The 16,853-nt window shown below is 34.4% G+C and overlaps 2 protein-coding genes and 1 pseudogene across 4 annotated transcripts; 1 reads left to right on the top strand and 2 right to left on the bottom strand.

Moving 5' to 3' along the window:
* Positions 1-5,872: 5,872 nt before the first annotated feature.
* Positions 5,873-6,988, top strand: LOC104743006 (photosystem I reaction center subunit V, chloroplastic pseudogene; annotated as a pseudogene). Its single transcript, XR_015579687.1, has one exon. The product of XR_015579687.1 is annotated as a photosystem I reaction center subunit V, chloroplastic pseudogene (transcript).
* A 153-nt stretch (positions 6,989-7,141) lies between these two features.
* Positions 7,142-9,944, bottom strand: LOC104760039 (putative F-box/FBD/LRR-repeat protein At4g00315). The gene is made up of 4 exons (XM_087483685.1): positions 9,526-9,944; positions 7,981-8,964; positions 7,740-7,880; positions 7,142-7,647 (listed from the first exon to the last, which is right to left on the bottom strand). Exons 2-4 carry the CDS (start codon positions 8,872-8,874, stop codon positions 7,360-7,362), a joined length of 1,323 nt encoding a protein of 440 aa, XP_087339811.1. The 5' UTR covers positions 8,875-8,964; positions 9,526-9,944; the 3' UTR covers positions 7,142-7,359.
* A 691-nt stretch (positions 9,945-10,635) lies between these two features.
* LOC104743004 (putative high mobility group B protein 11) lies at positions 10,636-13,256 on the bottom strand. Of its 2 annotated transcripts, none has more exons than XM_010464116.3 (6): positions 12,921-13,256; positions 12,038-12,116; positions 11,788-11,941; positions 11,645-11,698; positions 11,198-11,511; positions 10,636-11,064 (listed from the first exon to the last, which is right to left on the bottom strand). In XM_010464116.3, the coding sequence occupies exons 1-6, from the start codon at positions 13,088-13,090 to the stop codon at positions 10,789-10,791; spliced, it is 1,047 nt and encodes a 348-aa protein (XP_010462418.1). In that variant the 5' UTR covers positions 13,091-13,256; the 3' UTR covers positions 10,636-10,788. The 2 variants fall into 2 exon arrangements, with proteins under 2 accessions (XP_010462418.1, XP_087339522.1); XM_087483396.1 differs by lacking the exon at positions 12,921-13,256 and adding an exon at positions 12,428-12,521.
* Positions 13,257-16,853: the final 3,597 nt, after the last annotated feature.

The following is a 16,853-nucleotide window of genomic DNA, read 5'->3' as shown; positions in this document are numbered from 1 at the left end:
GTTATCAGCACAATGTCTTTACCTCTGGAGCTTTTACGAGATAAGTAAATTTATATTATTTCCATTTATGTTTATAGAATATAAATATTATAGACATTGTAAAATTATGCTTTTTTCGGATTGATCGTCATAAGTTATAGGCGTTGCCTCCTCTATAGCTAAATCATATCCGGATAGATCGTTAGATATATGGTAGGCTCTGCCTCCTTCACGATCAAATAAAAGCTATGTCGTTTTCGGATAGATAGATCGTTATATATGGTAGGCTTTGCCTCTTTCCAGATCTAACAAAAGACTATGTCTTTTCTGATAAGATCGTTAAATATGACAGGCTATGCCTCCTATATGATCAAATATAAGGCTATGTCATTTTCGGGTTGATAGTTATACATATACAGGTTCTACCTCATTCATGATCAAACAAAGAGCTATGTCTTTTCCGCATTGATCGTTATATATGATAGGCTCTGCCTACTTTACGATAAAAAAAAAATTACTTCTATTAAATTCTTATATATAAGGCTATAGCTCTTATTTTATTTTCTGCATTTATATGTTTGTTTATTTGTAAAAAGTAACTATATGTGTTATATGAGATTTAAAGATAACGAAATGTCTTTAAAATCAAAAATATATTTCTCTTATGAGAATATATGAAGCACATGTCAGTATATCATAAACAGTGCAAACATAATTAGAAGGTCTAGATGAGTTAGTCTCTCGACTTTCAAAGACATCAGATTCATAATTATCGATGTCTAGTATTCTCCGAAGTTTCAAAACATTTTGTCTTAATAAAATTATTATGTTCAGACTATAAATAAATATGGTATCGCAAGATCGGCCATATTGGAGACATGCATGTATATGATTATATCATGCAAAAACAAAGATGGCAAAATGATAGTAAATATGAAATTTCCTAATGCTTCAAGCATAACGTTACCGGTCAAGCCATCCCGGTCAATCAGTGATAATAAAAATCATTGTGAATTTGCTTAGAGGAACAAAAATTCTTTTAAAAGTATTGCATGCCCCCGTTCACATTTCATGAGGTTGTAAGCACTGCACTTCAATTCAGGCTATGCCTCCACAATCATATAATGTTGGCTCATTCACCATCCTTTTGGATTAACAAGCTCATTGTATATATATGATGGTTTGATTTCTTTAATAAATCTCCAAATTATACCCCAAATACAACCGATTTAAAAATAAGATTCGGTCAAAGGTGAATGGACATAAAAGTCATCATCTTGAGAGGGGGTAATACTAATCTCACATCTTTTAAGGATCTAAGATAATAGACATAACCAAAATCGGCATGTTGTTGATCCTAATGTGGGATTCATTACGAGATGAATGAACTCTAAGAGTTATCATCTCAAGGGGGAGAATTAAAAGAATCCCACATCGACAATAAGTCGATAAAATTTGGTGAATTTGACACCCCATAGCGATATAACTATGGTGAAGTCATATCCTATCGTTTATCACATATATATGTCGCATGTGATAAAGTGGAACATCCATGATGTTCACTCTTGAAATGAGCTATAATGAATCGTTCATAGCGCAACCCCAAGAGATTGCAAAACGGTTCTTTGTGATTTAATCTCCATGTTTTAATATGGAACATGCAGTTTTGCATGTAGTCAATATTATATATGAGACCAACAATTTATAAAGAAATACTTCTTCCATGTTATATATTCATGGTAAGAGATTAAATATTTCTCATTTTGAATCTTATGGGTGTTTGATATATATCGTAAATGCTCCTCCACACCGCATAAAAATATATAGATGCGGGAGATGAGTCTCCACTCTAAATCCATCCTATGAGAGATACGCCTATTGCAAGATTTGCATATCATCATGTTGGATGATAAAATTCTCCATCATTATGGGAGAATCGTCGAATAGTTTTGGATCTTTAAACAAATGAATATGAATTTAAAAGTTCAACATATCACTATTCAAAATATATATTGCAAATAAAATACAAAAAGCTGATGGATGAGATTTTATATAATTATTGATCCTCACATAAATGAATATAAACTTGTAGTTATGAGAAATCTCACATTCCAGCTAAAAATGCTCCAATAAAAATATGTCTCTGGAGGATGACATACTAAGTCTATGTCACATAAGAAATGTGATAGTCTACTTTGGTTCCTAAGATAAATAATATCCTCAAAAATAAAAAGAAGCAAATTAAAAAGAGGATTATACTCTCAAAAGAGAGGCAAATGAACTCTTAAAGAAGAGTAGATAGACTCTTTAAGAAGAGCTAATAGACTCCCAAAGAGGAGCACAAATACTCCTAAAGAGGAGCAAGAACTTCTCAAGAGGAGTAGAAAACCGATTGATATGGTTAATAACGAAATCAGGTACCTGTATAAAATCATTTATATAATAATTAAAGAGATCTCGATTAACCATGTCATTACGGGAAATTTGGAACCAAAGACATACATGTCGACAATAAAATTGTATAGCAGCAATGTGATTAATGAGGATCATAAATCTCCGCTTTGTGAGCGTATAGAGATATATATTGGCCAATAAAGAGGTATTCAAATCTATATTAAACTCGTATGAAAGACGAGTAATTTTTGGACTAGTGGTCCAAACATCAAAAGGGTATAATGATATATAACAAAATTGGTGTGTCGTGCCATGTGTTGTTAAAATACCCTATCAAACAAAATTGATGTTATATGAATGACTTGAAATATGCCTCATGGGATGCTTGAATAGGTTATCCCGAAATATATATGATATCATAATTATGTTCTTGAGAACTCATAATAGTGATGATTTTGAACATCATCAAAACTCTTGAAGAGTTATTTGGAATAAAAGATCTTGGAAAGAAAAAAATGTCTCCAGATATTCCAAACTAAACATCTATCAAAATAGATGTTATACTAATCACTTCTAAAGGAAGTCATATATATATAGATATAGTCATATAAGATACATTTATATATTTTATGAGTATTATGCATAGCATTTTCTACTAATCTCTTTGCAGCATATAACTCATTCTCTATGAGTAGATTTTGAGATGAGTTAAAACGTATCTTCTACTGCAAAGGTATGATTAACTTGGGCTTTGGAACCCCCGAGTTTGGTTTAGTTGGTTTTGCAGATGGAAGATTTATATCGGATCAGTATAAAGATATATCGCAAAACAACGACTTCGCGACGTTTCAGTGGTAGACTTTTTGGCTGTCGCTTATTCAAGTCATGCCAAAATAGTTGTGCTTCATATGCCATATCGAGAATACCTAATGGCTCAGATGATGCCCGAACATCAACAAATAGTTATCTACCTAAGATTGGAGCCTCGTAACATGTTAGTGAAGAACTTCAAACTGAGGGTTCGATCAGCATCAACTAGTTAATGCTTGTTGAGACCCATTAACAAGAAGCAACCGAAAGGCAACAACTCTGTTCGAAGACTTTGTTGCATATGTCGCCCAAATCAAAGGAAGCTACACCAAGAACGACAAGACAAGATATATTCCTCTTTTACACTCAAGAATTCGAGAAGGATAAAGAAGTTGATAGACAGTCCAACAACTCAAGTAACAATGTAGTAGAGTTACTTACAAAGGGAGAGAATATGATGATTTTTGCGTGGATGCACTCTTTTTCCCTTATCATGGTTTTTATCCCACTGGGGTTTTCCATGACAAGGTTTTTAACGAGGTAGTAAATAATAAACAAAAGATCAACCTCGATGGAGAATGTCAATGATGAAGGGGAGATTGCATCACTATTGGTTGGAAACTACAAAGCATATTAACAAAGGCGCTTTCTACTTCAACATTCAGAAAGTGAAACTGACTATTTTTGTAGGTGGTGGTGAATGATGTATGGAATGATGACTTATGAATGAATGGATGTCAGGGTGTTTCAATTCCCCTTATGCAATTGTAGTATAAGAGGTGTCAATCCAATCTGAGTGTTTGTGAACAATCAAGATGTGCATATGAGTCTAAGTCAAGCCAGATGTAAGGTTGTTTGTCACTAACAATCCTATGATGAAATGGAAAGTGCAGAAAGTAAAACTACAAGAACTAGGAGCTAAATGCAAATGGAACAGAGTGATTATGACAAACAGAAATAGAAACTATGGAAATGCAAGAATTGAACTAATGCAAGGTAAGTAATGAACAGGATACTAAATGAATGCAACAGAAATGCAACTAGGGTGAAACAGGACAAACACAAATCATAAACACAAGTTCTGGGTTGGAACTCGAGCAAGCACTCGATCGAGTGCTGATCGAGTGCAGGGTCGAGCTGGACAAATACGCAAAACAGAGTAACACAAGAAAAACAGAGCAATACCAAAACGAATCAAACAACGATCAAACAACAGGATTTAAGCTAAGAAATCAATAAACAAGGAAGGTCTTGAGGAGGGATTCATGGGCTGGACTATGGTTGAGGTCATCTAACTTGGTCAACAAATCTCAAACAACTTGAGCTAATCTCTAGACATATATTTCTAAGACATGTTTAATCCACTCTCATGGCAAGAAACAATCAAACTCATGCATCTCTAGACTTGTTCTCACAAAGTAAAGAATCTACACAAGCAGGCATTAAGCAATATGTCAAAAAATCAAACAAGACTTCTAATCTCTTAGCAAGTCTAATGATAGTCTCTAGATCTAGCCTTATCTATGCTCCTTAGACATTGGTGTGATGCTAAGAGGCTTGAAATCAGATCCTACCCTCTCAGATATAGGATCAACATTAAGAACATCTAGCCTAGAAGAGATCTACAACAATCAAGCTTGACCAAATCAAACAAACCTCAAACACAACCCAGCCTAACCCATCCTCAAGATCCTAAGCAACTACTCACAAGCATACATGATGAACATCAAAATCATAAACCCAGAAAATACTGAAACTTGCATCATTAGAAAGATAAATCAAAGATCTACAATATTGAAGAAAGAACCAAACTCAAATTCTCAATATTAAGAAAGTTATGAAACCAACAATATTGAAGAATTTAATCTTTTTCTCCTTTTAAAAGAAGTACAAGATCTAAGAAAATAAAAGTGCAAAAGGAATAATTCTAAAAAAGGTAAAAACTAGGTTTTTGACTCTCTAAAAAGCTGGACTCCTTTGGTGGCTGCAGGTACAAGCCCTTATATAGAAAATATAGTGGAAGCCCTAAAAACGCTAAAAGACAAAATAGCCAAGCGGCTCGACCAACTCGACCTGGTGCTCGGTCGAGTTGGCTCCTCTTGTGCTCCTCCCACTCGGTCGAGTCCCTCTCAGCACACGGTCGAGTGTCTGGTCGAGTGGGCAGTCGAGTTGGACTCCGGACCTTGGTTCTTCAGCCTTAGCTCTCTTGCTTTCTCCTCATGATTGCTTCACTTCTCCTCAGCATTGCTTCCATGCTCCTTAAGCTCCAAAATCACCTGTTTATGCATGAAAAGATGCAAATGCAATGCAACTAAACTCTAATGCAAGAACAGTCCTAAAGCTATGCAATAATGGTCAAAATGGATAGCAAAAGATGCAAAAGATGTGAATATATTAAGGGAAAACAGGGTAAAATATATGAACATCAGAAAGCATCTTCAAAATATTGAATGCGTCATCTACAAGATCGTTGAAGTCTTTTTGAGGGGGAGTTTACGTCATTGTACTCTTTTTTCCTCATCATGGTTTTTATCCTATTGGAGTTTTCTATGATAAAGTTTTTAATAAGACAATACGTAATTCGTAAATGATGATGGATAATCAAGGGGGAGTATTGTAAAACAAATGTGATTAATCCATCAACACATGTTATCAAACCTTTACATATGTTATTACCAAATTAATAAACGGTATGACTCATAACTTCTTTATTTCACTATAAATAGGAGTTGTACAAACATGAGAAAGAGAGACAATAATAATACAAGGCTTTTACTCTCCTCCACTCTCGTATCCTCTCCTCCCTCTCTTTAGTATTTTTTGTTTTACTTTATAAAATATTATATACACATATAGGTGTATTATAGTTATAGTTTATAACAGTGAACAACTAAATCAGACACTATAAAAACACTAAGGTCTTTTAAGTAAAACCTTTTAAACAGCAGGGGGTCGAACGCAATTATTTGACTGAAAATCTCATAATCCAGAAAGAACCAACGAGAAAATGCCACATCATCCATCCGTAATCGTATCCTCACAAACAAAATCTGCATCTGCTTCTTCTCCTTTGCATCCCAGAAGCCAAAACAGATCACTCAAAAAGATCATAAATCCAAAACCACTCATTTCTCTTTCACACAAAATTTTCTCTGAGAAGAAACAGCAGCAAAATGGCAACAAGCGCATCTGCTTTGTTCTCACCAACAACATTCTCCACTGCAATCGCTCAGAAGAACCCTAACTCCATCTCATTCCATGGCCTTCGTCCTCTCCGTCTCGGTGGCTCCTCCTCCGCCTTACCAAGTCTATCAACCACAGCCGGAAGAAAGTCCTCCTCCGCCGTTGTGAGAGCTGAGCTTAGCCCTTCCGTCGTCATAAGCCTCAGCACAGGTCTCTCCCTCTTCCTTGGCCGTTTCGTCTTCTTCAACTTCCAGAGAGAGAACGTCGCGAAACAGGGCTTACCGGAGCAGAACGGGAAGACCCACTTCGAAGCTGGAGATGATCGTGCTAAGGAATACGTCAGCCTCTTGAAATCGAACGATCCGATTGGATTCAACATCGTTGATGTTCTTGCTTGGGGTTCTATTGGACACATCGTTGCTTACTACATCTTGGCTACTTCCAGCAATGGATACGACCCTAGCTTCTTCGGCTGATTCTTCATTCGATATCTCTCTTTATCTTTCTCTCGTATATGTATATGTTTGACTTGTTTCTCAAGCTATCTAATCTATTCCCCATCTCTGTTTCTTCATATTCCTCTGTTGTTGCTCTTGTCTAAGACTTGTCCCTCTTTTTGCAACTGTTTTATTTCGCCATTTACAATGATGGGTTTGCAAAGTTTTACAAAGAACATATACAACTCAAGATTTCGATTTAGTCATCGTTTTCAAATTGTCCGTACGTATGAGAACTTAAAGTGATTTCCAGAAGCTAGTTTGACACCTAAAGAGTCTAGATGTTGAGATCTCAAAAGAAGGTAAAGCCAATGTTAAAATCTGAGAAGAAGATCCCTTCAAGTATGCAAAAAAAAAAAAAAAAAAAAAAAAAGAGAAACCTTAAGTTACGGCTGCAAAACAAAAACCATGGTAATAACAAAAACCATGGTAATACGGAGGGAGGGTAGTAGTGTGTGTAGAAAAAAGCAAGTCTGAATCCTTATGATTCACATCCTCAAGAAAATAGGAGTTGGCATGTTGCTGAACCTCGAAAAGAAAGTGACAAGTCCTGGATCATCTCATCCAATGTTTCTTGATGATAGCATGGCGCAAACAAGATTGTGGCAGTCTTCAAGCAGCGAGCATTTCTCAAGATATATTTCGCCACATCCATCTGGTTCCGCAACCCATACATATCAATCCACTTGAAAGTTTCCACACTCGACAACAAACATCTAGGAACACAGTTGTTCAATTGTCTGTCCCAATTATTGGGTAGATCCACAAGCCTATCTGGATGATGCTGAGATCAAACATGAGAAGATCTGGCTTTAACAGTATATAGTAAAGTAAACCCAACAGAATATGTCTCTAACGAAAAAAAAAAAAACTTACATATATCAGATTGGCCTCGATCTCTCGTAAATTAGGAGAGTCCTTGAGTAACCGAGCAAGTAAAATTGACCAACTTGAATCACATGAACATATCTTCAAATGTTCAAGTTGGTTGAAGACAATACCCTCATGATAAAAAGCCTGCAACACATGATAACAAAAAGATTCAACCTCAAGAAAACCTGGTTTATATATTGTTCAAAAAACAAGATTGATAGAGATACGGATGGAGACAGATTACCTCTTCGGTGTAGACTCCTAAGCATAACGAAAGCCGCTTAACAGATGTGATTTTCGTAAAAAACTTTTTGATATTTTGGAATGTCAATACAAAACCAGCCTCCTCCAACTTAGGCATATCTCCAAAAGAGTAGGAGAATCGAGGACTATCACTGTCACTCTCATCATCACTATCACTCTCTAGTCTTTCATCAGTGACTTCCAGATACTTCAGAGAAGGTGTATCAATCATAATCCCATCAAGATAACAAGGACTAGACATCTTTAGGGTTAGTCTCTGCAATGACTTGACAATCACTGTCAGTTTTCCCAAGTTGTCAGTGTTATCTCGTTCCACAAATAGATCCTCAAGGACAGGGCAATTGGAAAGAAGTCGGTGAAGAGAATTTTCAGCAGAGTAAGTCACACGTCGAAGGGTCAAAGTTTTGAGACAGGGGAGACATACCATACGATGAACTTCCACGAGAACCTCGTCCTCCAGTTTCAAGATCACAAGCGATTTGCTGACATACAAGCTACTAGGCAATTTAGGTTTACGCCTCGCAAAAGAAGAAAGCTCAAGACTTAACTCAAGGACGCAGAAGTGAAATGCAACTGAAAGCCATTTTTCGATATCTTCAGGTTTGATTGATCCAACTGCTCCATGGCTAAACTTGAGACGTAAGCTTTCCATGATCGGAGCTTGATGTAACGGCAGATTCAGATCGATAAATCTCTGCAAACTCCGGCCTTGAGACACTGAATAGTCACTATAATCGTAGTCCAGCTTAGGCAGCCACATCCAAAGAAACTCCCACCGCTTCGATAAAATACTTGTGCTTGCAGCATCTTTTGTTGGAAGAAATGATAGTACCTTCACGAGCACATCATCAGGCAACTGACTGATCTTGTCCATATCTTCACAATCTCCACTTTTCTTTTCCTTGGTTAATTATAACTAAAAATTCATTTATCCTCTTGACACAAACACCAACTTGGAATCTGTCTGATTAACCAAGAACAAGTGAACAACAGTCAACACAAGAAGAAAGAGTATAGACAAGGAATAATAGAGAAGAAACGAGTACACTTCTCTAGGACCAGCCCTAAAAGATCTCTATAATTAATTGCCTTGTCTAGGGAAAATTAAACGAACAGGTTTGTTCTCTTCATTAGCTTTCTTTTTCAAAAAATTAAAGAAGTTTTTTATTATTTTTTATTTTTTAAGAAAACTGTGCAATCAACAAAAAATGTCTTGAGAAATGCTCCCTAAAACATTTAATGTGCATGATAATTGGTACTGTCCCATTCATGTAAATCTTGAATAAAAACATACATATCTTACCTACAAGGGTTCATGTTCTCTATATTCTATAAGCCTACATGAAATTGCTAAAACTTTTCATGTAAAAAACTCTTGAACACGAACTGTTTTATATTTCTATGTAAACATATCTATGCCCGATATATTAGCTTCCTCTATAGACTATTGGCAATCACGTTCCCTAATTTAGTACTTAATATATGGAGTGTTGGTGTTAAAAAATAATCAAATACATAAGCTCACCTCAATTTCTCCGCGAAAAGGTATAGGTCAGATAGATACTCTTGGAAAGCAACATACGTCAATTCAGGTTTGGGATTGTGGTGTTATAACAAGGATGACCAGATTTTACTGTTGGGAGAAAAATGTCTTAGGCGCAGTCCTTCCCTCCTTCATTCGGACCTAGAAGCATTGTTATTGGCGATGGAGAGTATCCTTTCGAGAAGTATTGATTGGCAGAGTTAGGAGATAGATTGTGCAGAACTAGTCGCGATGGTGTAGGTCCTTGAAGATTGATGGATGTTCTCCAACCTTCTCGATGACTTCTACTTGCTTCGTGATTCTTTTCTGCTCTTTACCCTGTCGAAAATCCCTCGTTTATATCGCTCGATCTTTGAGATCGCTAAATTTATTTTGTAAACTCTTTTACTCCGGTTTGGGCTACCAATTTTTGGAGTTCTTTTCTAATTAATGTTTGGTTGACCAAAAAAAAGATCTCGCTTGCCTTCTAATTATGTGAAATTTATTAAAACACAACATATTATCTTTTGTCCACAAAATTTTTCATATTTTTCTTTAACTTTAGGGGAGGTTTAATTTTCCCAAAGTCGATTTGAGAAATAAAGAAATTTAAAACATACTATAAGACTGTTTTTTTTTTAATAACATGGCATCAATATAAGCATTGTATGACAGTTTGGGACTTTTTTAAAAATACATAATGATTTGATTAACAAAGATATAGTCAAAGTAGACATATTTGATGTAAATAAATTTAAAGATACTCAACTACTTTTAGATACGATCAAAAAATAGAATTTGTAACAAAAAAAATCAAAACTATGAATATATTTAGTATGAATTATTTAGTCATATGTATATAAACCAGTAAGCGGTTATGCTTAAAGATAGAAGCCTAATGCCTACGTAACCCACAAGAAGGTTGGTTTATATAAAATCATCAATCATGCAATGCTACTTTGAGAAACGGCATGTCTCAAGGTAATTGGTGTGTTCAAATTTGGAGCCTAGACTTATAGAGGATCAACAATATTGTTAGGACGAGCTAACTCAACTCTTGAAGCATAATGTTTGACATTTTAGGTTGCAGAATTATAGTAATAAAGGTAAAAATAGAACAAAATAAAACAAAAGTTCTCATAACAGAAATAGTTTGAATGAAAAGTTGCCTATGGCCAGTTCTACCACTTATTATTAAACGAAAGTTCTCATAACAGAAATATAAAAGTCCAACAAATAAATAAGACAATAATAGAGAAAGTAACACTACTCACTTGCCTCATCCACAGTCTCCGATGCACTTGCACTTGCAGCTACAGTTTCCGTTGCATCGGTCTCAGCTACAACTTCCGCTGCATTGGTTGCAGCTACAGTTTCCGCTGCATTGACGGTAGCTACAACTTTTGTTGCATTGGTCTCAGCTACAGTTTCCACTGCATCAGTCGCAGCTACAATATCTGACGCATAAGAATCCTTTGAAGCTTTGTGTTGTAACAACTCCTTGTACCTCTCCTTATCCTCAAGATGCTTCTGTTGATAAACCTGGATAAAAATAATAACCCGAACCCGTTAAATCTCATTCGAGAAAAATGGAACTTAAAAAACATTGTTTAGAATCATCATTTTTTATTTTTAAGTCTTAAGAGAGAGTTTAAATAAGTTTTTATGTGTTTACCTGTTTATCAGATTGAGAGAGATTATTCCACATTTCCGCAATTTCCTTGGTGAAAGGTCCCTTTTTTCCACCGACCTCAGCTTTAAGCCTCGCGTGTTGCTCAGCAAAGAAGAAGTTGTAACTGCTTCTTGGGCACTTAGGTCGTTCATGAGATGACTTGGCTCTCTTATTCCTACGAGTTCTAGGATCATCCTGAGAAGAAGTGTGGAAAAGCACTCCTTTGAACTTTTCTGAGCCCATCTTCATGGTTACCAGGTAACCGCTTTCGAACTTCTCATCAATGCTCCCAGTAACCACGGCGCCAGGTTTCATTTCTTGATTGTATGAATGAAATTTAGAAAGCAAATCTCAAACACTCACAAATTCAGATAAAAGAAGAGAACCTAAAGAAACATATTGGACTATATATATATTATACAAAATTAAAACATTGAATATTTTAAGTACCCATGCCATTGCCATGCTTTGCAGATTCTTTGACAGGGCGCTTCAGTGCTTTCTCTGCGGAAAAAAAGACGAACATGTGTTAATTAATCTTGGAGATCAACTGGATATAAGAAAACATATATATAATTGGTATATTTTCGGACCATTCCCCTGAAATGTAGAGCGCGGAGCTTGGAAGTACACATGCTCAAACTCAAGGAGTGTTTTACGATAATTAGTCTTTAAAACATATGCTGGATTTGTTATTACTGTCTTAAATACTTCAATCACTTCTTTGCATCTGCGATCGTTGATCACCTAGAATCAAATATGATATAATTATTAAACATATAATCAAATTGTATAAATTATTTTAATAAAACAACGATAGCTTCAAAACGAATTATTTGTTACCTCTTCAAGACCACCACGAGATGTGACCTCAATGAACAGCCGATGCAGATCGAGGTTGTTTCCACCCACAACAGGATTCCTTGACAAAAGCCAAAAAATATCATAAATATTCCATGAACTGAAATCTTATTCAAGAAAATAAATCAATTAAAGCATATACAATGATTCAATGAACATATCAAAAGAGGATAAAAGCAATTTCCATTTCCCAACACCTTTAAAACAATATTGCATTACCGGTAACCCCAAAAATATATATATATATATATATATATATATATATATATATATATATATATATATATATATATATATATTCTTAAACCTATTCATGGATTAGCATTTCAGAATCTTGTGAAAACCAAATTAAAAAATGATATCTGGACTAACATATTAAGAACAAACTAGATCTAATGTCAATAAGCCACACACACTTCCTTGCTTTAAAGATTCCCAAACCTAATGATTTTTGTTTCATCTCGCCAAATAAATTTTTTACAACACGACTAATTGTTAACCAAGAAAAAAATACAAGTTATCTTTTCAAAATTAAGTTTTGGGCCAGGCCCATTTATAATTTGTCTTGATAGGTTTATCGCTTTCCAGATTTTTTTTAGGAAAAATCACTATCCTACAAGCGTTTTCGAACATAGGAAATCACGTCTTCCTATTTCTTTTGAAGGACTATGCCTACGCCACTCGACCAAGCAACACTTGGTATACAAGTCATTTATAAGCCACCACACACGGGATTGCGAACAAAATTGCTTGAAATGTAGACTATGGGTTTAACATTCACAATCATAATTTTTAAACCAGTCATTTCATGAAAAAATACATAATCTAAACAAAAAATTTCAGATAAGGAAAAAGAAAAACTCACTTAAAAGGTTGCCCAGAAAATTCGAAAAAATCTCGGAGCGTGTCCCAAAAAAGTTCAGGATTTTGGACAAGATCCTCATACATAGATGTACGGGAGGAATTGCCTTTCTCTACAGTAGAAAATTCATTAGCTGTAACCAATTCAATTTGTGATTTACCTATCGTCGACATCAGTTCCTTTCGGGTGTTTAAAAAAAAAAAGTATTCAACCTTCAGAGATAAAATGAACACTTAAGCATGACTTTTTATAATTTTCTTCTTATCTGAAGTTAGGAAGGGGATATACAATTTTCCTTCTGTCTCCACCACATAAAAATGCATTACATCTTTTTTTTTTCCTTTTCTACATAGTCCACACGTTAATTAATTTTAATTTACAACTTGTAGCATATTATTGAAATAATTGTATTGGTTTTTGGAAAATGTATTAAATGTAATATTAAAAGGATAAGATTTTATTAGAATTGTAATATTAAGTAAAGTGAACATTTTTTGCTTTAGAATTCGAATAAAATAAATTGGCCATTATTGATTTTTGGTTATATCGGAGTTTATTTGTGGAGAAAGAAACTGCAATGAAAAAGTTTGTAACTGAATTTGTTTCTAAATTAAAATAGTTTTTTCTATAAAAATATTGTCAAAAACTTTTTGGTCAAACCTTTTTCATTGTACAAATAGACAATAAAAGCATTAAATTAAAACATTAAATTTTGCCAAGGAATAATTTGAGTAGCAATTATATATGAAATGCACTAAACAAATCAGACTCTGCAAAATTTCCTTGAATTTTTGGTTATATATCTTCCCTTTGAATTTGTTTAAATTAATATGAGCTGATCTTTTGCGTCAAAAAAAGAATAATAATAATAATAATCATAAATATGAAAGTATGGAAATCATATATATCAAAGTATGATATATTCTCAGGAAATCATAGAATATTAAATCAATCAATTAATTAGGATTCAATCAATTAAAACCGTTCTTGAACTCTAAAGTCAATTGTAAAATAAATTACTTCTCACTGCAAATATTATCTAAGTTTTTAAACAAGAAAATTCAAATCTCTTTGTAAAATTCAAGTTAAAACCAGCTTTGAAAACAAGTTTAGTTTTTTCACAAAATTACAAAATCGAATCTCTTCGTAAAAAGTGATTTTGCTAATCAAAAATTTTTGTCAGGAAAATTAATTATATACTCATATCAATTTATATTTCTAGGTTATTAATTCTAGGTGATCAGTCAAGAATTAATATGAAAATCAGCCAAAGATGAAAAACATAAAGATAATGAATCCTAATTAATAATCAATTCAATAAACCGTGAAATTCCTAATGAAAAACCCTAAGCCTAACAAGCAGATTACTCAGACATAATCAATGAAGAACACATCATAGACTGAATAAATTGCATAAGAAATTAAGATAAGTAGAAAAAGAGTTCTGAATCTCTCCGAATGAATCTTGATTCTTCTCTCCAAAAGCTCTCCAAAAGCCTTTTTTGAAAACCACCTTCAAAACTTGAGAAATCTGATTTCTCTCTTGCCAATGTCTCAGTGTCGATCGACACTCACACCTTTGATCGACTCTAAGTACTCTCAACCAATTTGCTCAAAAACGTTTCAAATTGCTCTATTTTGCTCATCTGTGCCAAAATCCTATAAAACCTGTAAAGACTCATAAAGAACCTGAAAACATATCAAAAAAACTCTAAAAGACTCTTTATATCATGGTTAAAAACCACAAACCATGATATACAAACTATCGCAACTAGCTCTGCAGAATCCCTCTCAAACCTTCGACAATCAACTCCTCTGGATATAATACACTTCATGGCCCATAACAAAGCTTCTAGCTCCGAATGAATAGGGCAAAGACTTCGTCTTTGGCATCTTGCTCCCAATACTAAAGTCTGATCCTCACAATTACCACACCACCAGCCTAGACCTGAATTAGGTTCTGATGATTTCCAAGAACCATCAACTTGACATCGAATAATTGACTCCAGGATATACAAAGGTTCCAGAGAACCCAGGATAACCCTTGAGACTAATTGAAACTCCTCCCACAATAATTGTTCACCTAAGCCTGATTAATAATATCTATTGGCTTTGACTATATCTCTTGAAAGACCTTCTTATTCCTATCCTTTCATAAGAATCAAACAAGCTAGGGTATTGAATGATGAGTGGCTCCAAGAGCCAAAGGGAATTTCTCATTCCCAAAAATAAAATTCAAATTTGAATATACCGACTCATATGGGAAACTGCCTGGAGGCAACCCAATGAACACCAAATCCCATATTTGACGAAAATGAGGATGTGAGATTAATAGTTTCTACTACAAAATCTCATCTTTTACACAGCGTGTCACACTGAACTCCCGAGAAGGATAACGTGTTATTCTTATTCGTAAACATGGGAAAAAAACTGAACAGAATGTAACAAACCAAATAGGGATAAACCAAAACCGAACCAAAATGGCTATACTACTAGAATAGATAGTAAACTTAAGGACCGAAACCAAAATTACCCAAATCAAAGCTGAACCACAATTTTAAGAGAACCGAATGGATATTGACTGATATCGAATGAAATTTCAAAAAAAAAAACCTTAATAGTTGAAAGTCGAACTTCAAAAGATCCGAAAACTGAAATGTCGAATGGATTACAAACCTAATATATGAATGCTAAAGACTATTATTCGTATAAATAATGGTTTCTTTACATGATAAATTTTATACAAGAAAAACTCACTATTGTAATGTATCCGAAATATTGTTGTAAGGTCATCATATTTCATTAGTTCATCTCATGATTCGGTAGACGAATAGAAAACAAGAAAACAGGACAAAGCACAAATAGCTAAAAATGAAAGCATGACCGGGACATAACGAATAACTAGGGATGTTGTGGTGAGTGAAAAAACCCGGCCCGGCCCGGCCCGAACCCGAAAAAAACCTGCTCAGAAAAAACCCAAATTCAAAAAACCCGAACGGGTTTTAGGTCTGGTGGGTAAACCCGAACGGGTTTTAACTCTTGTGGGTAAACCCGTGGGTATCCGATTTTTTTGTCTCATGTGATGTATTTTGCATTTTACATTGTGTATTTTTGTGTCTATAGCTTTTCTATACCAAAAACAAATATGATTTATATTATGTATTTTGTGTATTTTATAATATCTGTGACAATTTTCAAAAGTTTATAAACTCTAATTAGATTAAGCAAAAACTAAAAACAAATGTTAAATACATAAAAAGTTCTGCAATGTTAAAATACATAAAATGTTTAGAAACTCACAAGGCAACAACAATCAAACATAAACACATAAAAGGTTCATACTCCTGAGCTACTTGCCACTGATGTAGTACACTCAGATCTATCATCAAAGTTGTCTTCAATGTCACCTATAATTTGAAAATATAAATCAACAAAACAATGGAATTTTTTTTAAAAAAAATTTGGACTATGTTTTTACCTTCTAACTCAGCAAAACCAAACATCAGACTTTAAGCGTTTATTAGAGTTAAATACCGTTTGGTCTGTAGTAGTCTCTTGAGTAGGCTGCGTTTCACTTTGTGCTTCTCCTTGAGTTTCAGCCTCTTGGCCATCTTCATTCATTGCATGATATTCATGCTCAGCATTTAAAGCTGTCATTGTCTCCAATGATTGTGAATCCATTCTATAAAGAAAAGAAAAGAAAAAAATGCTCAGCATTTCAAGTTTTTCTCATTCTATAACACATCAACCAAACCAACTAATTTCCGAACAAGATAAACTTAGATCATGATGCATAAGAAGGATGTTGTGACTTATACTGCTCTAAAGTGACTCTTAAGATCACTAACCTTAACTCTAAGACTGACTCGATAAGACACAAAAACACAAAAACGAATAAGACTTGTTCCTATTCCAAGTATGTAACACCAAAAGGAT

This window comes from Camelina sativa, chromosome 14 (genome assembly GCF_030686135.1).
Source record: "Camelina sativa cultivar CO46 ecotype springtype chromosome 14, ASM3068613v1".
Lineage (NCBI taxonomy): Eukaryota > Viridiplantae > Streptophyta > Magnoliopsida > Brassicales > Brassicaceae > Camelina > Camelina sativa.
The sequence above is the reverse complement of the archived record's forward strand: the minus strand, read 5'-3'. Positions and strand labels throughout refer to the sequence as shown.

Bases quoted from the DNA above. Each gene is read 5' to 3' on its own strand.
- LOC104743004 (XM_010464116.3), bottom strand. From the start codon at position 13,090: ATGTCGACGATAGGTAAATCACAAATTGAATTGGTTACAGCTAATGAA. The intron at 11,512-11,644 runs GTACTTAAAATA...CATACAATCAAG, and splicing joins AAAGCATGGCAATGGCATGG to AAATGAAACCTGGCGCCGTG. The intron at 11,065-11,197 runs GTAAACACATAA...ATTTTTATCCAG, and splicing joins TCTCTCAATCTGATAAACAG to GTTTATCAACAGAAGCATCT.
- LOC104760039 (XM_087483685.1), bottom strand. From the start codon at position 8,874: ATGGACAAGATCAGTCAGTTGCCTGATGATGTGCTCGTGAAGGTACTA. The intron at 7,881-7,980 runs GTAATCTGTCTC...CATGTGTTGCAG, and splicing joins TAGGAGTCTACACCGAAGAG to GCTTTTTATCATGAGGGTAT. The intron at 7,648-7,739 runs GTAAGTTTTTTT...GTTTGATCTCAG, and splicing joins TCGAGGCCAATCTGATATAT to CATCATCCAGATAGGCTTGT.